At 32.7% G+C, this 25,061-nt stretch overlaps 2 protein-coding genes and 1 long non-coding RNA gene across 3 annotated transcripts in view; 1 reads left to right on the top strand and 2 right to left on the bottom strand.

Annotated features, from left to right (window-relative positions):
* LOC111085426 (very low-density lipoprotein receptor-like) overlaps positions 1-10,253 on the top strand; it is a 52,589-nt gene extending 42,336 nt beyond the window's left edge. The window contains exon 13 of the mRNA XM_022383919.1: positions 9,967-10,253. Within this exon, the coding sequence (XP_022239627.1) occupies positions 9,967-9,983 (17 nt within the window). The 3' untranslated portion in view covers positions 9,984-10,253. The remainder of the gene's footprint in view (positions 1-9,966) is intronic.
* LOC111085427 lies at positions 4,454-8,680 on the bottom strand. Its single transcript, XR_002610262.1, has 3 exons — positions 8,646-8,680; positions 7,280-7,371; positions 4,454-4,561 (listed from the first exon to the last, which is right to left on the bottom strand). It is a non-coding gene; the product is annotated as an uncharacterized LOC111085427 (long non-coding RNA).
* A 2,870-nt stretch (positions 10,254-13,123) lies between the features above and the next one.
* Positions 13,124-19,255, bottom strand: LOC111085428 (mite allergen Der p 3-like). Its single transcript, XM_022383923.1, has 4 exons — positions 19,233-19,255; positions 16,533-16,804; positions 14,657-14,796; positions 13,124-13,430 (listed from the first exon to the last, which is right to left on the bottom strand). The coding sequence occupies exons 1-4, from the start codon at positions 19,253-19,255 to the stop codon at positions 13,227-13,229; spliced, it is 639 nt and encodes a 212-aa protein (XP_022239631.1). The 3' UTR covers positions 13,124-13,226.
* Positions 19,256-25,061: the final 5,806 nt, after the last annotated feature.

Genomic DNA, 25,061 nt, shown 5'->3' with positions numbered 1-25,061 from the left:
GGAACCTTGCTGAATTAGTCTTCACTTGTTCTTGTATAATGTTTTTAGGTACTTCATTTTGCGCATGTCTAGGTTATTAGTCACATGCGCGTTGTTTCTTTTAGCTCCACTGGGCATCAGTTACAAATTATAATATAAATTAACATTTCATTATATAATTTTTGTGAAATATTTCACGACTATTTGCAACAATATTATATTGTAATTATTATAAATTACTTGACCTTTCATATCAACCTTCCTCTTCTATCAAACAGATGTTCTTTTCCGATTCATACACAGCTATTTCTCCACCTGTTATATACTACTGTATAATAGAAAATTTCATGCCACGTAACAACCACATGTTGTCTGTTTAGATGTAAGATACGTTGGTGTTCCTAACATTATATCAAGTCGAAGCTGCCTGTGTGTGTGTATTACTCCGCTCAGAAGTAAACATATGATTTTCTGAGATTATATTTTAGCAAAAAAAGATTTCATAAAAAAACTCTATTAGAAAGTAATTCTAATATGCAGGTTTCGTACACGACTAGCAACCTGTGTACTTTTCTATTACTGTGGAGTCTCTGTCCAACAGTATCAACGAAAGCTTTACAGGTAAGATGCAGCTCATCAATAACAATCAGTTTTACTGCAGAACACCGTTCAGCGTTTCGTCGTGAGGTAAAATTGGAAATGTATGGAAAAAACGTATACAAAACAAACGCTACTTTTTTTTCAAAAATATATTTCAGCCATTTATGTGTTATAAGTGTGACGATCATATCCCACTACACTGCCTCCCAAAAGTTAATTAATGGTGCTGTTGACTGTCTATCTTCCCTTTAATCTACCGGTTTGAAACTAGGGACGGACAGCAAATATAATTCCTAATTTGAAGTAGCTGTGCGCAAATATCCAAATTACAAACAAACAAATTATACTGAGTATCTTTTCAATAGAATAGAAGATACCAGAATAAAATAGTTTTAATACAAATCATTATATAAACATTGTACGATGGCTTAATATATGGATTTAGAGCTAACCTAAAATCTCATTCTCTTAAGTTAGCCATATGTTGTGAGATATTATTCAGATTACAACCGAATATTAAGATAACAGCTACCAACCTGCTACCGTGATAGAAATACTTGTCTTAATTGCCAAATATTTTTTAATCTTAATCCATGCATTTCCAGTCGTACGTGATCAAACTAAACCCGTCTCTAGTTGACCTAGTCGCATTAAAAATAGCATAAGAAAATTAAACCTTTGTTTGAAGTTAAGCACAAGCTACACAAAGAGCTATCTGTGCTCTGCCCACCACGGGTATCGAAACCCAGTTTCTAGCGTTGGTTGTAAGTCCGCAGACATACCGCTACGCCACTGGGGGGGCAGATCAAACCTACTATTTACCCGAAGATCACGTTAGACTGCCGACGTTTTTGTTTAAGGATTTCGGATCAGAGGTATGTAAACACACATACTGATCTCGGATCAGAGGTATGTAAACACACACATGCTAATCTCGGATCAGAGGTATGTAAACACACATACTGATCATTGTTAGGAAGCTTTCATTCAATATTAGAATGAGCAGTGAACAAATTAAAATGGAGATCAAAAAGACAGCAAGCTAACGTGTTCTTCATCACTAATAATAGAACAGTTTGTTTACATTGCCTCGACAACCTTCGTTTTTTAAAGCCGTAACTTATAAGAACAATGTTTTTTGTAACAATGCTTAAAAATAGCTTTTCAAGTTCGTTGTATATTCTGATGGATCTTCAGTTATATCTACATAAAAGGAAAACGTCTTGTGACGAAGTACGGAGGAACAACATGAATAGTACTCTGATTTTCGATGTTTTAAATGCATAATTTATCATAAAATTAAATCAATTAGATGAATAATACATAATAATTAAATATTGATATTTAAAAAAAAAGAATACTGTGTGTATCAATCTTGTTGGCAAATATCATAAACTAACTATATATCGGCTTGTACTTAACTGTTAAATCCAAAGTAGAATTTAACTACTAAATTTAAAGTATCGCTTAGCTCAGTTTCAGACCTTTCGAAATTGTAATACCTTAATTGTCCCACCAAACATTTCAGTCGTGGGGGCGATATAATGTGAAGATCAAGTCCACTATTTGTTGATAAAAGAGTAGCCCAAGAGTTGGCGGTGGGTGGGTCTTTCACTGCTAAATTAGGACGGCTAGCGCAGATATCCCTGGTGTAGTTTTACGTTGCCATGAAGTACTAAATACCGGTACTATTTGAATGTACTTTTAACACATCCCTTACAGAGTGTACATCTTCTGAGGAGTTTTGGTGGTTCTATAATGGTTAAAAAAACTTAATACAAGAACCTTGTTTTTAAAAACTTTAAAATGTACTGCTTTCATGACATTATTAGTGTTTTTTCTGTTGTGCTGTTCTTCTGTTTTGTTTTGTTTTCAATAATGAGTATGTTAATATATTTTCACCTAATGTCTGAAAAAATCGAAATAAAATGAATACTTGCATATTAAATTTAGATTGTTTTAGGTGTTCATCAAGTCTTTTTTATCGGTTTTTAAATATAATTACAATATATTAAAAAATAACGGTCTGAAAAGGGAAAGCTAGTGAGTTTGTCTCAATGTCTATATGTAATAGTTCAGTTTTAAAGAAACGGTTTGAATCGGAATCCAATAGGCGTAACAGCCGTGATAAATACCAGGTTTGACTTCATATGTTATTTTGTTACATTCCTGCTAATCTATCCATTACGGGATTGAAACGAGAGATGTGAGTGTAAAAAGTCTTTCAGGTCTATCTTTTGTTTTCTACAAGTCATTACACAGGATAAATTTGAAAACAAAAAAAATCGAAAACAAAACAAAACAAGTACCTGCCATTTACCGTGAACTCTGTGAAGGATATTAAGCCCATTGAGATGTAATGTTATCCTCTGTTTCGTTATTTAAATATAACACAAGGTAAGTACAACCAATAATTATGTAACTCTAACACAAGGTAAGTACAACCAATAATTATCTAACTCAATCTAAACAACCACAGCGTAAATTATAATGGAAGCATTTACCAACAGACTTTATATTTTGAATATAAAGATCAGAAGGAACAGGAAATAGCTTTATTACTGTTGCGTACACTACTTGGCATTGGTAAGTATTATGTTTACAAGCCATGTCACCTTAAAATTATAAATACACTATAAAAGAACGCAGGTGATACCACAGAGACAAAAATATTATAATTCAAGAAAATTACTCAGGACGTATACATCATAGATGTAGCAAAAATGTAACAATATTATGTTTGAAAGGTATTTCAAAATGAGTATATTTAGACAAACTGTAAATAATAACACAAAATATACCGAATTTTCCGTTATGGTTTAATGAAAACCCATGAGATACACAAGAAATGTCCACTAAGCCAATAAGAATGTTGTATGCTCCGTGTGAATACGATAATGAATTTTGAACTGATAAAACCAGTTAAATTAAAAATTTAGGATCAGTAGCTCCAATGAATACTCTAGAAAATTGTCAGAAAGATCGATAGAATAGAACCGCCAAATATTTTAGAAAGATCCAATAACAAACAGTAAAGAAAAAGTGTTGAACATATCCACTTAGCAAAGAGTCACCCCTAAATAAAATTTTAAATAACATATTATCAAACTAATAACACTTTATAAGATTCTAGACAGTCGTTAACTTAGCTTTTTTTTAACATAAAATCCTTATTTGGTGAAATATTACCAACAATTGTTTTGTGTTTTTTTTTTCATATGTCTCAAAATATCTGATGTAATCAATAATAAAAACTTTTATTATTGGATAAGCGTTTTTGTAGGTGTTGAATATATTTATATTTGGACTTAAGTCGACCTCAAAGTCAGTTTCTTAAAACTATAAACATATAATAAGTAGTGATTTTAATGAGGTTAAAATGGGATAGATTTAGATTGTTGAGACAAAAAATGGTTAATATGTTCTATGGCTAAAAACATTATATACATGTTTACACCATGTAAAAAAAAAGGTACAACGGTACTTCTGCCAGAAATAATGGAACATTCTACTGTAGAAGACTGAATGACATGTTTATATGTTTATGACATAAATTCAACACCGAATGTGAAAAGCTATTCGTGAAGATGAAATATTATCTACTATATTATATATTGGTTGTTGACGTACATAAGAAGAACAAAATCTAAGCAACAAGTTAACCAACAAATAAATTAGTTAACTCAGCAAGTTAATGGATACAAAACAACCACTTGACTACTGAACAGATATTCTGCGAGTTACTAGAAACACGTGATCAATTTCCAAGTGTTTGAAACTATCTTGACGTGACATACAGTTCGTTATTAGCAAAATAAGTTTTCCGAATCCTACAAGAAAAAATGTGTTTTCTTTCAGTTAGGAAAAGTACACTTTACCCATCAACACAGTGGCCAGCTGTCAGAACATGGCGGTCGGTAATTAGCACTCCACCGCAGTAAGACATGGACCGACCTTCCAGCGATTCTGAGAGCAATCCAATCTAAAATACAAAATTAACAATGGTTTTATTTTGTTCTGAACAATTATTACATAAAATAATTCTATATTTGCATTTCTTAATATTCTACATACGTTTAGAAGCATATTTTCTTTGGAATTTATTCTAATACAAATCTTCCTTACCCACCTGTCACTCCTAATCACACCTAAGTTAAATTATTGTTAAGGAACTTGAATAAAAATCACAAACAATGAGTAATTTCAGAATGAGTATTTTATCATTAGTACAATACACGCTTCACGGTTGTTCAGCGGTAAGTGTAAGAACTTATAACACTAAAAACTGGGTTTCTATACTTTTAGTGTGCAGAGCACAGATAACCCATTGAATATACTTATTCTTAAAAACAAACAAGAAATATAAAGTAACAATAACAACATTGCAATACACTTATATTTTGTACTTGCCTTAAATCTTTCACAGCCACGTTTATATAGAAACAGTTAACTTAGTGCCGAATTTCAGTTTAGATACACAATAAAAAAATAACAACAACAAGACACGTGTTTTAATATTTGAATACTTACCTAAGGCTTAAAACTTGTAAACTTTGTGAAGCTTGAAGAAAAGTACCCTTTCTTCACGGAAATATAAAATTTCAAACTCAAATGTGGTTAAACTCTCACTTCTGAAATCTGAAACAAAAGTTGTAGATTGTGCACAATATATGTGACCATCTTAGTGCTTTAGAGAGGATATATATGTGACCATCACAGTGCTCTAGAGAGGATATATATGTGACCATCACAGTGCTCTAGAGAGGATATATATGTGTCCATTGTAATGAAGGAGTTAAACAGAGCTATACATCTTGTTTTTATGCTATTTCAAGTTTATCAATTTATGCTAATTTTTTATGAATTTCGCGCAAAGTTACTCGAGGGCTATTTGCGCTATTCGTCCCTAGATTTGAAACAATAGACTAGAGAGACGACAGCTAGTCGATACCACCCAACGTCAACTCTTGGGTTACTGATCACCAACGAATAGTAGGATGCACCGCCACGTTATAACACCCCAACAACAAAAGGGCAAGCATGTTCGAGAACGGGATTCGAACCGCAGATCAAATGTCCTGTATAACCCTCCATAATTCGGCCAAGTTGAATGATTGCTTTTTGACCTTGTCAATTTTTATACAAGTCTACAGAGTCTTAATGATATTCCTATTGGGACTTTTTGCATGTCAATCGACGGTTGCCAGTGTTTCATTGACCTCTACTAACAGGTATCGGTTAATGCTTGTGATTACTGTCTTACAGAAGATAACTTTCTATCTATGATGGATAAGGACATGTTTATACTTGTTAGTAGTCAGGGTACCATCAATTCTGTGTAGACCTTTAACACCACTGACTAAAATAGAGTGAACACTTTTATTAGTTCCACAGTTATCCTCATTGACATTGAACAAATTATCATTGATTCTTTCTAAGCAATTTGATGGCCTCGTATGGCCAGGTGGTTAGGGTGCATGACTCGCAATCTGAGGGTCATGAGTTAAAATTCCGTCACACCAAACACGCTCACTCTTTCAGCCGTGAGGGCGTTATAAGGTGACGATCAATCCCAATAAGAGTAGCCCAAGAATTGGTGGTGGGTGGTGATGACTAGCTGCCTTTACTCTAGTCTTTCACTGCTAAATTAGGGGCGGCTAGCGCAGATAGCCCTCATGTAGTTTTGCGCAAAATTCAAAAACAAACAAACATCTAAGCTATTTAAATTCGGATTCAACCGTAAAGAGCACCCTTCTCTAGCTTTGCCAGTCTCACGATTTAACGTAGGATGTCCATTTCAGCCCTATGATCTGATGGTTTTCAAGCAACTACGCATCCATCAGGCTACCTTGTTCGCTAATAATTGGATATTATTAACTTTCAGCGGGCGGTCAGTCTTTGTTGCTCGGAACACGTTTTTTTTTTTCTAACTAAATCAATTATCGAATGTAACTTTCAGTACAGCGTTATTTGCCACAAAGATTAGGGTTTAGGTGCCTAACTTCGATACTCGGCCGGAGTTGGTAAAACTTGAGCGGTAAATATAGTTTTGGTTGGTATATTTCAAGTAATTAGTATAATTCAAGTTCGTATTACTGAAGCAGTTAGTATGGTTCCAATACTTAGACTTTGAGTTATTAAAATACACCGAGCTAGCATAATTTGAGAAAATAATGTTGTTTGAGTAGTTTGTATATTTTGAATTGTAATTTAAAGTGGTTAGTATGCTTTGAGGTAATCGAAACTCTGTGTACAGGTTTTAAGGTATATTATATAATCGTCATAAATAAATCGACGTTAGATTTCTGCGCACAGTCTTTCATAATTTTGAAATGATAGACTAGAAAGGAAGGCAGCTAGTCAACAGCGCACACAACCAGCTCCTGGTAGACTAGAAGGAAGGCAGCTAGTCAACAACGCACAAAACCAGCTCTTGGTAGACTAGAAGAAAGGCAGCTAGTCAACAGCGCACACAACCAGCTCTTGGTTTATTATTGTCTTACCGAATAGTGGGATTCGATGATTGCTTTTAGAACGCACCCATTATCCCCAAGTGCGGAACGTGTTAAGAGCGACAACAGTTAGCGTACTATGATCCCTCTGATTCACATTCAAGCACGCTCGCCATTTGGCCAGGCACGTCTGTTTGTTGTAAATAAAGCTAAAATTAGGTGAGAGACAACAAGAAAACATTACTTACAGCATAAGGAAAGTCATTAGTTGCAGCGTTATATCCTCCAACAACTCTATCCGTGAGCTTAGAAGAAATACTCCCACACGGGCAAACAGTTCCTGCTTAGCCATTGGAATGTAAAACAATATAGGTATGTAAGTTGAATGTAATAAATAAATAAATAATAGATTTTAAATAACCTAAATGATTATTTGTTATTAAAGAGTTTAAAATTATATTTAATACGAAAAACAGTATGATAATTATTCTCTCATGTATTATAATGTTTAATAGAAAAACATCTGACGTTTTGTTTTTGACGAAACCATAAGTCTGAAACGTTGAGTCAATTTTAGATGAAAAAAATCTAAGCAATTTATAAGAGAATACAGGAATAAATCCACTTTATCAAATAATAATTACAAAATATCTTTATCCGTGTTTTTATTAGGAAATGTTAATATTCTTGGGCCAAGCTAAAGAATGAATATATATATATATATATTCTCAGTTCTCATCGTAGTGATCCAAATCCTTCTGAATATGTATTAGGGTGCACATGTATTTTTTTATCATTATGAAAATGATTACAAACTGATTTATTTTAAGCTATTAGCCTCGGTGTTATTTAGCATTGTTCAAATACCAAATTTCGATGTGACAGGTCCAATTTCATTGGGAATTTATAACCTCTTTAATCTATGTTAAGTTGTAAGAGAAATCTCTTAGCATATATAAGATATAAATAAACGTTTTAAGAATGTACCTTAATTTACAAAGAAATTGAAATTTTTAACCTGCATCTTATGCTCAAGTGGGCTAAGCGGTCAGTCAGAGATCCCTAGGATTTAGGTATAGCCATTCCTAACTTTCAGCTATTGATCAGAGGGAATGCAGTCAGGCAGCAGTACACAACGGAACTATGGCTCTGCCCCCCCTTCTTTGGAAAGAATAATTGGACTGACTGTCATATTTACAATGCGCCCACAGGAAAATTACGGAGTGTGTTTAGCGAAATTATCACTCAAACCTAGAACCGTTTGATCCTCAACGTGACACGATAACCACCACGAACTGTTTCATCTAACACCATAATCGCTAGGCTTAGCCTTGCTCACGTTTCTAAGAAAAACCCTCTCCCAATCAGCTGCGTTATTAGTGGTTTTACTCGCTAGTAGTCAATTTTTGGTCGCCCAAAAACGACCTCATTAGAGAAGGAATAAATATAACTGTAACATAAGACTTTAAATACCGACTGGGCCTAACTGATTTTTGATTTTGAGGATAAATAATAAAAATTTTGAAATATCAATTCTTGAACCTATTTCTGTTACACTCAGGAAAATGAAAGGCAGTTTTCTTAATTCTATTGAGAAAAACTGTAAATACTTACTGGAATCCTCTTGAGTGTGCAATTCAATCTGTAAAATAAACAATGGAACTAATTTCTTTCTTTCACATATGTAGTGAAACACATGGTGGAAATACAAAAACACCATGACCGTGAATCACGTGATTAACCGACATTTTCAAGTTATTCGACAGTTTTTCTTCAATAGTTATATCGAGTTAATGGCATAATAACCATTTTGTAAACTTACTGAAAAATAGAAATTTACTTTATATGGAACTCATTTTTAAGTACTTGAGTTATAATATTAATAAGATTGTTTTGAATAAATCAAGCCGTATCCAGCAATTATTAGTCTCAAAGTGGGTTCCTCGTCATCGAATTTACTATAAGTCAGAGCTTACTAACAAATAGAACATTATAATGAGGAGTGAAGAAGATGAAAAATACACATTATGGAGCCGAAGAGGAATTCTAATAACGTAAAAAAGACATAAAAGTTAATAAAGGAAGTAATTCTTTTATGACAACCCGAGATACATAGAGAAATATAATACATATTACTGTACATGGTATTTCCTTTCATGTTTAAACTCAATACGGGGTTTTCATTGGTTTACATTTCTTTTTTCTCTTGTAGTTGAGGTATCTTTCTATATTAAGGAATTTAATCACGAAGCCCGAATCATTATGATAGTGTTAGATTTGATATAGAAAAGCATTCAAACTTTTTCGTGAAGGTAGGATTATAACAAACGTTAGCATATATATGAATATTTAATAGAACTTTTCGATAATTTCTTAATAGAAAATAAGCAAATTAAAACAAACTAATTGAAAAACTTTCAGATGAGATGACAGATAAACAAATTTGTCCTTTAGCTTATCGTACATTTTTGTGTTTTGGAATGACAACTTAAAATCAATCTTGAGTACCTTGAATTTAAATTCCCAATGAGAACAATTTGTCCTTTAGCTTCTCGTACATTTTTGTGGTTTGGAATGACAACTTAAAATCAATCTTGAGTACCTTGAATTTAACTTCCTAATGAGAATAATTTGTTATTTAGCTTATCGTACATTTTTGTGTTTTGGAATGACAACTTAAAATCAATCTTGAGTACCTTGAATTTAAATTCCTAATGAGAACAATTTGTCCTTTAGTTTATCGTACATTTTTGTGTTTTGGAATGACAACTTAAAATCAATCTTGAGTACCTTGAATTTAACTTCCTAATGAGAACAATTTGTCCTTTAGCTTATCGTACATTTTTGTGTTTTGGAATGACAACTTAAAATCAATCTTGAGTACCTTGAATTTAAATTCCTAATGAGAACAATGAAAATATTTTTAATCTTTCAGATTGCGAGAAGCCATGAAAACACTGAACAGACTCTGAAGTGCCTGAAAGAACTTTAATTTATTTTTATGTTAGTGATTTCAACACGTTTGTTGCCGCTTTTAGCTGGGTAAAGTGGTAAAAGAAATTTAATTTACAAAATTTATCATAATAGTGTTGGAGGTGCTTGTTATACATGTGCTCATGAGTAAACGTAGCCAGTCCTATATGTGAACTTATTTCAAGATAATTACCATGATTTGTCTTATAAACAGTATTCATACTGTGATGATTTCCATTTAGACATTAAAACGAGATTATTAATAATAATATGTTACTTGCTATCAAAGAATCAATAATAAAACATTTAAAATTATTTAAGTCAAGAATTATTAACACTGAAGATAAATTTACAAATAAGGTATCACTTATAACCGATATAATTTTTTAAAAAGTTTTTTACGGCTAACTATAACTGGATTCCCAATTTTAGCTCATTATGAAACATTATAAGTTTCAAAACGAGGTTTGTGCTTGTGTATTATACCTTAATGCCTCACTGGAAACAAAAATAAATGTACTAAAATATCACAACAAAACATTTTTTTTATATAACTTTTTAAAACTATAGGCCTTTATATTAACCGTTTTAAAAATGTGCTTTGACAATCTTACCAGTATTTATAGAATAAAATTAATGCTGAATGCACTTTTTTCACCACTATATTTTCCTCTATGAAATAAGTTTCAACAATTAAATTATTTATGACATTCTAATCCTTCTCAGACAAACGCCATTAAAGATATTGCAGAAATAAAAACTAATTAACTGCTTTTATTAATATGTTTTAAGAATAGCAGCAAAATAACTTATCAATTAGCTCAAATACTACTCTATGTTGGTAAAATATGTATAGATCAATACATTAGTACACAACATATTAACTTTAGGCGTGAAATGACTTAAAAGGAAAAACAAAATCATTGGAAAGTACATGTGGCAAATTGCCAGAATATTCAGGAAAGTCTAAATACTGTAAATTAAAACGCTCGCAAAAAAACATGGCTGGAAATAGCTAATTACCAAAATATACTTTTTAAACTTCAGTCTGTAATTACAGATTACTGAGAATAAGACCAGGAAGTGCGTTGAAACACAAAATATAATACGGTAATACAGAAACAATAGCCAGTGGATATCCAGATTTTTCTACATGGATATTTTGTTTCTCCTTCCAAGAGAAATGAAGTCACTAAGCTAACAAATGTTTATATGTCGATGAGAAAATATACAATATACAAGTAATACACTATTCAGCACATGTATTACAGTCTGGAAAAAAACTGTAGTGCAAAGATTTACGATAACTACACGCTTTATCACCACTATCACTCAAGGAAACCAACTGAATACAAAATAGAGGAAAATTCTTTACATATGAGAAGTTACCCAAAAGGAAAAAATATATTTCAGTACTTATGGGCATCGAAGAGATGTCTTAAATTTTACAAGCATTGAGATGTTAAATAATTAACTACAAAATTAAAATTATGGCTGACAATAGTTTCAATATGAAAATGAAATTTTAAACAAATATATAAATATGTAATCGTGTATGTCACGTGAATTGCTGATTTACATATTCAAAATTGGTTTAAGATAACGTGCTCAACCCTGTGTCTTTTTGTATATATATATATGTGCGTGTGTATGAATAATTTTAATAATATAAATTACATAAAAAAATACCAAAAGAAAAAGAAAATTGCGCTCAGCACTTTGAGGACATCGGTGTGTTACAAGTGTGACGGTCAAATCCCACTATTCGCTCTGACAAAATTAGCTCAATAGTTAGCAGTGATGCTGTGGATAGCTATCTTCCTTCAAGTTAAAATTAGAGACAACTAACGCATATATCACGAGTAGCTTTTCATTAATATACGAAAACAAACAAACATAGTAGCTGATATAAATATAGTTTGGTCCTTTTTAGGGGGCTCTAAAAATTATCTAATCAGGGTTAGACCTTCAGGAACGATTAAGTCTGTTACGTACAACCAATTCTGGAATAATTGTACATTTTTATTTACATCTAGAATTAAGAAAACAGTTGTAAAACATATACATAATTTGAAACCTCTGCCTTAACATAGAGTAGCGATGTTATTTTAGTCGTTTCTGTCTTTAAGTCTATACAGTCATGCACAGTAGAAACGTTTTTATAAAATAACAAGCAGAAGAAACAAAATGTAAGCGCCATAAATTTTAAATTACATTAAGGGATCAATCGGGTGTATAATACGATTCTATGAACACAGCTAGAAGCACTTTAACTAGAAGTCATTCAGTTACACGATTTACAACTATGGAGATATATCTTGGTGTTAATGTACTTCACAACGTTATGAATGTATGGTTGAAGTTATGAAGCTGATTCTGGTTGAATTTTCAACTGGAATGCTTTACAAAATTGTACGATAACAATTTTAAGTTTCTACGGTGCTTAATGATAGAAGTCTCATTCGAAGACAAGTAATAGTCATGCTTGGAATATTAAACTGGAATGCTTTACAAAAGTGTACGATAACAAATTAAAGTCTCTACGGTGCTTAATGATAAAAGTCTCATTCGAAGACAAGTAATAGTCATGTTTGTTTGTTTTTTGAATTTCTCGCAAAGCTACACGAGGGCTGTTTGCAGTGTAAGACTAGAAGGAAGGCAGCTAGTCATCACCTCCCACCGCCAACTCTTGGGCTGCTTTTTTACCAACGAATAGTGGGATTGACCTTCACATTATAACGCCCCCACGGCTGAAAGGGCGAGCACGTTTGGTGTGATGGGGGATTCGAACCCGCGACTCGACTAGCCATGCAAAAAAAATAATAAAAAATTCAAAAGAATATGACTCAACGTATATTTGTTTTTTAGTAAATCTATAATATGAGTTAACTAGTGGAAGTAATGTTTCTGACATACAAACAGGGCTTTATTTTTAATGAGCTTTTATTCTTATATTACTTTCTCAAATCTCTAACCAAAGATAAAATTGGAACAGGGAAAAACTGGTACCGAATCATACTATTATAGAGATAATATTTATAAATACATTAAAAGCAAAGCAACAGAATAAACAACGGGTCTTATTTAATAAACAAAGCTAACTTCTTCCATTGTAAATAAAATTATTTAATTAATTTCTATTGTGTGAAATAACATTATCCAGTTTAGCTAAGAGCGTCATTATTTTTTTATTTAGACGATTTGCAGAGACGTAACTTTCCTCTATTTGGGATAATCAGAAACAGATACGACGTAAGGGCGACAACCAGCGTTTTCTGTAATTTCTAATATCCAGTCGATGTAGCGACTAACACGCGTGTAAACGCCAGCAACGCCTGCTCTCGCACATTCTTTACCAAATGACACCAAACCGCACAAAGCGTAATCGTTGTCAATCCTGACCATCAAGCCGCCTCCCGAGTCTCCCTAAAAGAAGCATTGCGCGATGAATTTACGTAAAGCAAGAAAAATCATTATGTGAATGAAAAAATTAAACATAAATAAAACGAGAAAAACTAGTTAAAGTCTCGCTTTGATCGAAGAAACGATTAACAATAAGTAATTTGTCCCACAAAGAGATTATCGTCATTTTTACATGTTCAGAAACGTATCAGGATTAACCTATCTGAATTGCATATAATATCTAAATTATTGAACGTAATATTATCAAGATAAAACTAACACAAAGGTAGAAATATGATATGATGATGGATTTTAGTGTTATCTTATCCTTCATCAGAACTATTTTTGTAACCAAATAAGAACTGGAGCTAAAACATATAGCATTTTTGTATCCCAACAAAATTCAACTACGAAACCTGGGGAGCGCTGTAAGCACACCCACTGGATGAAGCGAAAATCAAGCCTAAAAGAAATTTAGAAGCGTTCGGCATCACAGCTAACAAATTATTTTGGCTTGTTGTAAAACAGATTTTTTGTCCTGAAAATTACTAATTTAAGCGACAATATAGTTATTGGAAAAATGTTTCAATATTAAAATATAATGGCCACATTAATACAAATTAATTGAAACACAACATGTCACAAAAATAGTGCGCTAATTTTAGTATTTTAATTATTATTTGTAGTAAGTTTATATTATAATTTATTGATTAAATATTATAAGCTTTTTATAGGTAAAAATCTGATTTATAGTGAGAACAATTTTAATTAAATTATACATATGATATCTAGAGCCATATCACAAAAGTAGGCCTGCTCTTCATGACAATAGTCTCTTTAAAACGAGAACCAACAAAAATAGGCCTGCTCTTCATGACAATAGTCTCTTTAAAACGAGAGCCAACAAAAATAGGCCTGCTCTTCATGATAATCGTCTCTTTAAAACGAGAGCCAACAAAAGTAGGCCTGCTCTTCACGACAATCGTCTCTTTAAAACGAGAGCCAACAAAAGTAGGCCTGCTCTTCACGACAATCGTCTCTTTATAACGAGAGCCAAAAAAAGTAGGCCTGCTCTTCACGACAATCGTCTCTTTATAACGAGAGCCAACAAAAGTAGGCCTGCTCTTCATGACAATCGTATCTTTATAAGGAGAGGCAAACTTTAAATAAATGTGTCATTCTGTTTCTTCTAGAGAAGTTTTTAATTATAATGACAAATTCTTAACACAGTAGTAAAAAAATATACTTGCCAAGCAAGCGTCTTTGCCTTCTTCTCCTCCAGCACACATCATATTCTCAGATATGTTGTGTTTAAGAGGTACCTGACACGTCTTTCTGCTTACCACGGGAACGTCTACTTGTTGAAGGATAGATGACGTTTCTGTATTGTCTGTTGACGAAAATAAGGTAATGTTTTTTGTGTTTTACTTTTTCTCCGGAACTTTAAGAATTCAAAAAACAAACTGGTAACACGCTGTATAATATAATACAGAAACAAAAAAATATTAGATAAAACTTCCGCAAGAGAAAATGAAAGAAAAAGACCAAGCATGTTTCGAACGATTTTTTGGTATTAATTAAGAGTGATCTATCTTTTCTGTGAGATCTCTGGTTGGTCAATTTAAGGACTTAAAACTCTCTAAAATCCGGGATTCGATTTCCTAGATTTGGACAGAGAGCAGATAGCCAATTGTGTAACTTTGCATAAAAAAATATAAGAAGCTGTACGTGCATGGTTTTCAGAAATCCAGATATGTTAGTAAGATAATATTGTACATTCTAGACACTAGAACAAATATCTTTTACGCGTGGTAGAGCTTGGCCTGTGAAGCGGCACTGAATCAAGATTAGATGTTGTTAAAATGGATGCAATAGTTATTATTTTTTCATTACCTTTCAACCGATATGTAGAACCTTTATCAGAATGCTGTTATATCACATAAAGTATTTTATACTGATCAATTACATTAAAATATAATTATTTTTTTAACTCGTTGCATATGTTTTTTTGTACCTTTCCTATTCTTCATTGAACTGATATTTAACTGCTTTGAATTATTGATAAATATTTTAGTTGCCCAAGTGATTACTTCAATATAAGATAAGCATGTAAGTGGATAGCTTTTATGCATGTTAAAATACAACTCTGCTTTATATAGATGTTAGTAGAAGAACTTTGTCTTTAGCAGTATAAATATCTAGTGTAAATCCTATAAAAATATCTGCCCACCTCCCAATGGCACAGCGGTTATATAGATGTTAGTAGAAGAACTTTGTCTTTAGCAGTATAAATATCTAGTGTAAATCCTATAAAAATATCTGCCCACCCCCCAATGGCACAGCGGTATGTCTGCGGTCTTACAACGCTGGAAACCGGGTTTCGATACCCGTGGTGGGAAGAGCACAGATAGTCCATTGTGTAGCTTTGTGCTTAATTTCAAACAAACAAATATAAAAATATCTAAGCCTTTGTTTTTAAAGGGCAGATGGCTCTGTATAACATATATGTATAGTTATTATAAATAACAAACTGAGTAGTAATTAAGATTGAATAGTCCTTACGACATGATGAAGACCAAATTAAGATTGAATAGTCCGTACGACATGATGAAGACCAAATTAAGATTGAATAGTCCTTACGACATGATGAAGACCAAAGTACCTTTTATAACTAGAACTAGAGCTGAAATGACAACATTTAGGGTATTATGGTATTATAGACCGTTGTTTGATATTAGGGTATTATAGACCGCTGTTTGATATTAAGGTATTAGAGTACTATAGGGTATTAGAGTATTATAGACCGTTGTTTGATATTAGGGTATTAGAGTACTATAGGGTATTAGAGTATTATAGACCGTTGTTTGATATTAGCGTATTAGAGTACTATAGGGTATTAGAGTATTATAGACCGTTGTTTGATATTAGCGTATTAGAGTACTATAGGGTATTAGGGTCTTATAGACCGTTGTTTGATATTAGGGCCCTTAATCTTAAAAAAATTCTAAACAGGCGACTTTATGTTATCTCGAAATAATATCAACATAATAAAAAATACAACTACTGAAAAAAATAAACGGAGGATGAGATGCATATTTTCCAAGTATAATAAACATCCAGACTTACCAAATCCGAGACGACCCCACCCAATAACGGATGTTGGTGTTCCGGGACTCAGGTCTGAATTTAGTGGGGGTAAGCAGGCAGTTTTTAACTTAGAGGGATCAAGCTTCACAGCCTTTTCCATTTCTACAATAGCAATGTCGTTGTCATAGGTATTAAAGTCAAAAGCTGGGTGTTGAATGATTTTTTTAGCATTTCGATAAACGTTCTCTCTCTCAAAAGTTTTCGAGACATCATAATCTCCGATGTTAAAGCTGATATCACGTAGTGAACTGCTGAAAAATATGTTTGAAAATGTTTTTAGAAACACATCCACATTTCTAAAATGCAGTCTCAAATGGGTAAGTTTTTTTATTATATTTCATCTCTACAGAGGGAGACACTATCACATCACAGGGCTATTAAACACTCGTGCTGGTGTTACAGACTAATATAACAAAATCTCAACATTCATAGAGCTTGACCAGAATTCGACTATACAAATACAGAAATTTTTTTAGACTAGTATTTTTATTCTTAATTATTAAAGTTTCTAATATTATTATTTTATTTGCACTTCCTGAAATAATTACACTATTGACATGTATTTCATGATGATTTTTATTCCTATGCTCATAGAGACCATTGTTTACTCTCTTTCCCTCAATTCAACCTGATCCTTTTGTTATTTTACAAGAAGATAAACTTGATGTACTACGCTTGAGGTTAATTTTCCCCCAAGAAGAATAGCCTACAATGCAAACATTAATGAAATTGAAGCAAAATTACTTGATTTAAATATATTTAACCAATCAGCGATTAGACTCGAGGTTTGTAATATGTTAAAAAGTAATCTAGTTCCTAACCCTAATCTAACCAATTCTAAAGTACTTATAGAACAATGAAGAAATTCTTTTAACAAAAGCTGACTAAGATGGCTAAATCATATTTATAAACAATAAACATTATAACGACGGTGTCAATAAACTGTCAGGCGACGGTTCATATTTCAACTAAACGCATTTCGATACATTTCAAATCAGAAATCAAGAACATTTTAAAGTTTAACAGAAGGAGAATCCTCCAGTGCCTCAGTGATAAGTTTTGTTTGTTTGTAGTTAAGCATAAAGCTACACAATGGGATGTCTGTGCTGTGCCCACCACGGGAATCGAAACCAGATTTTCAGAGTTATAAGCCTTCGAACGTACGACGCTAAAATTTAGGTTTATATACTCGTGGTGGGCAGAAAACAAATATCTCACTATGTATCTTTGTGCTTAACCAAAACAAAACGACAGAAATTAAATCTTATACCTTGGGATATTATTTCCTCCAGACTCTATGCACTTCCCAAACTGCACAAAGAGGATTTCCCTTTAGACTGATTGTAGCTTACAGCAATATTCCGACCTCTCCTTTGACCAAATATTTAATGAACACACTATCTTCACTAATGGATTTAAAAATGTATACTCTAAAAAAAACTTCAAAATTTAACAAATAAAAAAATAAAGGAAAAATCATGGTATATTTTTTACTTTGAAAGATTAATAACAAAAATTCCAATAGATGGAGACATAAAGACATTATATAAAAGAAAAGACGAACTTTTTACCTCGCCTATTGTAAAAGATGAAGATATGCACCTAGTTAGACTGTGTATCACCAACTCAATATGGATTTTTCCCAACAAAACACGGCCTTAGCATGGGTCCTCTGATGCCCTTTACTTTGTGTCATCTTCACGGATGACTTTTAGAAATAAGTTCTTCATTGAATTGAATGAAAAACCAAATTTCTATGTACGACATGATGATGACATGATAAACTAAACTCAGTTTATCCCGACATAGAATTCACTTATGAACTAGAATGTAACAACTACATACTTTTGGTTACACGATGTACAGATGGCAAGTTATGCACAGAAAAAAATCTTTTTTCCACGTTAAATGTAGGCATCCTTATTCTCATTTGACATTCGTTCCAACATAAAAAACATTCTTTATAAAATTAACTACCTCAAAAACATGGCTGTGTTTCGAGAATTTAATAACTAAATTGTTCAACTAAATTAAAACGTTGAATAATAAAGTGAACCAAACAACTGCAGATAGATCAAGAAATGGTCATTATCTAACAATACCTTACAGTCCTTTGATATAAAAAATAGGGGCCGTTTTAAAGCCTAATAAAATTAAACCAACTTATAAGCTGATGGACAAATTTTGAAATACATTTCAAAAAGGGAAATATAAGACAGAAGTCCACCATAGGCATGGTATACATTCAATTTCCTGTTCTTTTAATTGTGCTTACATTGGTTAAACAAAGTGATTTATTTCAATTAGAATAAAGGAACATGAAGGCCACTGTCTATGGAAGGAAGTTGAAAAATCAGCTTCCGCGTTGCATGTTTACACAAACAGCAAAAACATTAATTTCTATCAGTCAAAAGCTAATGCTGAACCAAAATTTTTCCTTCGACGCAACACAAGAGAATCGATAAGAATATTCGAAAATATAGAAAACATGCTCAATACTGAAATAAAATTTGAATTTAACCTTGTTTGAAAGTGTTTTTTATTCTTTACTTTTTACTCTCTACTTCCGCTTGTGAACGTTGACCTTTCTGAACCGTTCTGAACTAATAATAGTTTTCTATATCCCTGGAGATTGAGGAGCGTGGTTTGTTGAACTTGATTGTGTATTTTATGTTTTACCTATTCTTTAAAGATTTACGCATTATCATGCTAATGTCTTGTTATATATACAGTTTTATATAAATTTGCACAAAATACTTTCCTTTTTAAATGTCTTTTTTATTTTTCTCAGTTAATATCGTGCTATAATTATATCCTTAGGAAATATGTAGTAATTAAACTGTGAAAAGGCACTATAAGCATTAAAAAAACAACACTAAGTTTAAAATAAATTTTCTTTAATCTAATGAGGTTTTAGCTAATAAAATAAATTGTGGATAGAAAAATATGACTAAATTTACTTTATGTGGAACTCATTTTTAAGTACTTGAGTTATAATATTAATAAGATTGTTTTGAATAGTCTGAAAAAATCTATCTACTTGGTCATAGAGTTTTCCTTGAAAAATATAATTTGATTCCTCCGTTGCGAAATAGAACAGTTTAAAAATATATACATCTCAAAGTTTAATATAAGTTGATGTTTGGTCAAGACAGGGTGATCAATAAACAAAAAAAAAAATATGGGATAAGCAGACAAGCGAAAAGACAAGTTCTTATACTGAACAGATTGATAGATAAGAAACTCTTGTAAGAACAAGATCTGTTTAAGTGGAACTTGTAACCGTGGACAAAGGCAGAACAAAAAGTCAGGTGATATTCTTTGCAGTCAATATTCAATAATTATCATTTCTGCTAATTTACGTCGTTATTTATAAAAGCATATCATTTCTCTGACTATCGAGTAATGTACGTAATTCATCATTATTTGAAGAATTACAAACCTTTGCAATGTTCGAGCAGAAACATTACAGATAGTATACATAAACCAACAAAGCAACTATAGCAACAGAAAGACCATAAGTAAAGTAAATAAAAGCGGATCTTGTTGAGGAATTACAAATTGTGAATGGTTGAATTTCATCTTTGAACTTCATTATAAAAAAGATTAAATGTCGGGAAACCTTATGAGGACAATCTAATATGAGACGGATGAATATTAATGATACTCTACATAAACTAATAATGTGCTTTATAATTAATTATGCTTGTCATAAAATAGTAGTATTAGGCCTATTATATCTTTAACCTAAATTGTTTATTTAGTCCCTTAGGGTTTTACAAGAAAAATAATGTATAATAGTATTCCAACCACACTAGAACTTATTAGGGTAAATAATGCTTGGAGACGGCTTGAATGGGTAATGAAGAAACACTTTTATTTTGCTGTTATGTTAAACTTATATTAAAGTTTTTCTTCATTACCCGATATAGCAATGGAGTCTAAATTAGCCCCTTGTTTAGCTAACATTTTTCCATGGTTACTATGGTTACAGCAGTGTCCAGATGAGTTTAAGCCAATACTGTTTGAGAATTATGTTGATAACACGTTTGTACTCTTCAAACCGAAATACCAGCTTCAGAAGTTTTTATTATATTTGAGTGAAAGACATCGAAACATTAACATTACTGTAGAAGATAGGGCGCTCAACTCGCAATCTGAGGGTCGCGGGTTCGAATCTCCGTTATATCAAACATGCTCGCCCTTTTAGCCGTGGAGGCGTTATAATGTGACGATCAATCCAACTATTCGTTGGTAAAATAGTAGCCCAAGAGCTGGCGGTGGGTGGTGATGACTAGCTGCCTTCCCTCTAGTCTTACACTGCTAAATTAGGGACGGCTAGCGCAGATAGCCCTCGTGTAGCTTTGCGCGAAATTCATAACAACCAATACTGTAGAAGAAGAAAATATTCTGTTTTACAATTTTTAGACCTTAAAATTTTAAATTACAAAACAAAGCTACCGGTGTCCCATTGTCATAAACCAACTTTTTAAGTCGTATATTTTAAGTAAAGATGTTTCTCACTTTATTTATTTCAAGAATCATTTAATTTTTATGTTAGCTCATGGAGCTTTTAAAACTACAAGTACAAAACTCTAGAACTCGATACCATCAAGAATTAACTCAAGAAGAACTGTTTTCCTGAAAACAGTATCAGGAAGATTATTGAGCTATCAACTGTGTCCACCGCGGGAAATCGAACTTCGGATTTTAGCGTTGTAAGTCCATAAACGTATCGCTGCCCCACGGGGAGACGGTACATAATAGAAAACAGAAACAAAACTTTTCAGTTGATAAAGGTTCACAAGCTTCTAGACACACCTCTATATTAACGTCCGTTTAGTGAAAAAAAGATGGCCGAAAATGATAGATAAACTGTAATGAAGACGTTCTTATTCGAACACACATACATATATCTTTCCATACAGCTCCAGTAGATTTTTGTGCCTTTAGTTTGCAAACGTAGTTTCGGAAGCCATGATGTGTAGCGTACATAAACCCGAGATCTTCGTCTTTTCCAGAAGCTCGTTACAATGGAAAATGCAGCATCATACAGCAGTGCGTTATCATGGTCGTCAGACTGAGCATGATTAGCAATGACGGAAGATTTGCAAGAGCTGCACATGACTTCAAGCATAGCTCTTACAAGTTGTGACTAATGAGCATGATTAACAATGACGGAAGATTTCCAAGAGCGGCACATGACTTCAAGCATAGCTCTTACAAGTTGTGACTAATGAGCGTGATTAACAATGACGTACGATTTCCAAGAGCTGCACATGACTTCAACCATAGCTCTTACAAATTGTGTCTAATGAGCATGTTTAACAATGACGTAAGATTTCCAAGAGCGGCACATGACTTCAAGCATAGCTCTTACAAGTTGTGACTAATGAGCATGATTAACAATGACGGAAGATTTCCAAGAGCGGCACATGACTTAAAGCATAGCTCATACAAGTTGTGACTAATGAGCATGATTAACAATGACGGAAGAGTTCCAAAAGCTGCACATGATTTCAAGCATAGCTCTTACAAGTTGTGACTAACAATTAGAATAGATCTAAATATATTTGATATGCATCGTTTTAGAAATGTAACAAATTACTGTTTGTGTTACAAGTGGTGAAATATCGTTGTTATAGCCAATAATTACATCTATAACTTTCCAGGGATATTTTAATTTTACAAATAGCAGTGTAGGTGTAAGCCAGTTCAATCTTTTCAGCTTTATGTCGGTACTTATATCGTTTACAACTAGCAGTGTAGGTGTAAGCCAGTTCAATCTTTTCAGCTTTATGTCGGTACTTATATCGTTTACAAATAGCAGTGTAGGTGTAAGCCAGTTCAATCTTTTCAGCTTTATGTCGGTACTTATATCGTTAACCACTAGCAGTGTAGGTGTAAGCCAGTTCAATCTTTTCAGCTTTATGTCGGTACTTATATCGTTTACAAATAGCAGTGTAGGTGTAAGCCAGTTCAATCTTTTCAGCTTTATGTCGGTACTTATATCGTTAACCACTAGCAGTGTAAGTGTAAGCTAGTTCAATCTTTTCAGCTTTATGTCGGTACTTATATCGTTTACAAATAGCAGTGTAAGTGTAAGCTAGTTCAATCTTTTCAGCTTTATGTCGGTACTTATATCGTTTACAAATAGCAGTGTAAGTGTAAATGTGCGGCCTAAATATGCAATCTTCTAAGAAATTTCTTTAAGTATTTTTCTATATATATATACAACTAATACTAAAGGAGCTTCAGTAATTAGCCTTCTGATAATGTTGCCAAATCTTATCTTAGTACTTATCATCCACCCTCTATTAAAAGTCTTATGAGTGGAAATACATGGGTGGTGGTGGTATGGACAATGATAATCTACATCTCCATCCGGTTCAAAATGTTTACAAATAATTAAGTATAAGTATGAATAACGTTACGAGGAAACCTGTGAGCCTTATGGACATGTTTGTAGTATAAATATGAATAACGTTACGAGGAAACCTGTGAGCCTTATGGACATGTTTGTAGTATTAGAAATATGGATAAACTTGAGGAACCACAAAATGTATCAAACAACTGTTACTTGTGTTCCAAATAAACTATTAAAAAAGTTTAAAACAAACATGTCCATAAGGCTCACAGTGTTCCTCGTAACGTTATTCATACTTATACTACAAACATGTCCATAAGGCTCACAGTTTTACTCGTAACATTATTCATACTTATACTACAAACATGTCCATAAGGCTCACAGGTTTCCTCGTAACGTTATTCATATTTATACTACAAACATGTCCATAAGGCTCACAGGTTTCCTCGTAACGTTATTCATATTTACAGTAAGCTCAGTAGAAATTCATAATTCAAACAAACTCGAAATATCAAAACTAATACGGAAACAAAGCATATCTTTGAATCAAGATTCTGCGAAGCAACTGTACCTAAAAAGTACTTGCAACAACCTGCTGATGTTTTACGCCTTCATACAAGTGTAAGTATACGCAATCTAATGGAAATACATTTTAAAGTCGCCCTTTTGTCAGCAAAGATATCGATAATAATAATTAATGTTAAAACGAGGGTTATCACAACGAAATCATAGCGTCGTTATTCCAAAATGCCGCGTGTCCAGTTTAAGTGAAATCCAATTAATCACAGAGAACTGGTCTCTTTAATATATTTCCAAGAAAGTGAGCATGAATGAAGACGTTATACTAAGGCAGTAGATAATAACGCTGAAAGAAAGTCATTTATGAAAAAAAATATTTATGACTTCTGTACTCAAGGGTAATCAGTACATTAGGCATATATACAAACTGTCTTTGAAATTACTTTCTGTCGTTTAATGAATAATAAAAACCACATCTCAAATTAAGTCAAATTCCGCCTAATAAGCCCAAGGCAACGTTACTACATTTACTGACTGTCTATTTGTTAGAAAAAATAGATAACATATTTCTAATTTCAAAGAGGTAATTAATATGAAAACGTCTACAAATATAAGAAAGTTATGTCGTAGCGACTGAAACACAGTGGAGTTTTTAGAAATCTAAAACGTTAGCTAATATGTAATGGAATTAAATATAAAATGTCAGAAGAAATATGTCACAGCAAACTTAAACAAGTCAGGCCCTTTACTGACAATTTTTTAGAGATATAAAAATAGAATGAAATAATTAAGAATGTTTGAATTATTTGAAATTTAAAACATATTCCTAGCCTACTTCAAGTTCTTAAAGTATATAGTAACAGGACCGCAGCAAAGAATTCTAGTAACTGGGAAAAGTTATTTAAGAAGCCCCCCCCCCACTCCCCATAAAACCATCGAACGTAGAATTAGAAAATATTCCCAGGCCTTAAAAGGACAGGTATTTTGTCAATATAACTGTAGAAACCAATTAATATCCAGGTCCAGTTGTCCCCACCCTGACAGTGACCCCTCCATAATTATTCTAAAAATAACATTGACACACATTGCTCAGAATTTCGATTAATAACAAAATGGACGTAGGTGTGGCCAGTTCGTTTTATAAATATGCCGATACACAGTTAAGAAAATCTTTAAGACGTCTTCATTCTCCATCGGTTAACTGAATATGTAAATTGCAGATTTATAATACAGATTAAATCATCGCTCAAACACGTCAAGACTAGAAATAAGGGCTAACGAGTTGCTACAGAGATTATTTTCAAATCTTAAATACTAATAATCTATAGGATTAAGCTACGGTTTACTATCTCTAACGAAATGTAAAAAAAAAAAAAATGGCTGACTGTTTTATGCGTCTATATAAAGACGTGCTAGAAATCATTATATATATTTTAATTAAATATCAATAGCCCAGAGCTAGAATTCCACAGGTATTTAGCAGAGAAAAATCGTTTAAACAAATATTGACATTCAACGTTAAGATGAACTTGTTTTCTTTATCCTCTATGGATCGTCGTGTCTTCATTGTAGTTACAGACAGTAAGTAGTATGGATCGTCGTGTCTTCATTGTAGTTACAGA

This window comes from Limulus polyphemus, unplaced genomic scaffold, assembly GCF_000517525.1.
Source record: "Limulus polyphemus unplaced genomic scaffold, Limulus_polyphemus-2.1.2 Scaffold383, whole genome shotgun sequence".
NCBI lineage: Eukaryota > Metazoa > Arthropoda > Merostomata > Xiphosura > Limulidae > Limulus > Limulus polyphemus.
This window is presented reverse-complemented; position numbering and strand designations above follow the sequence as displayed.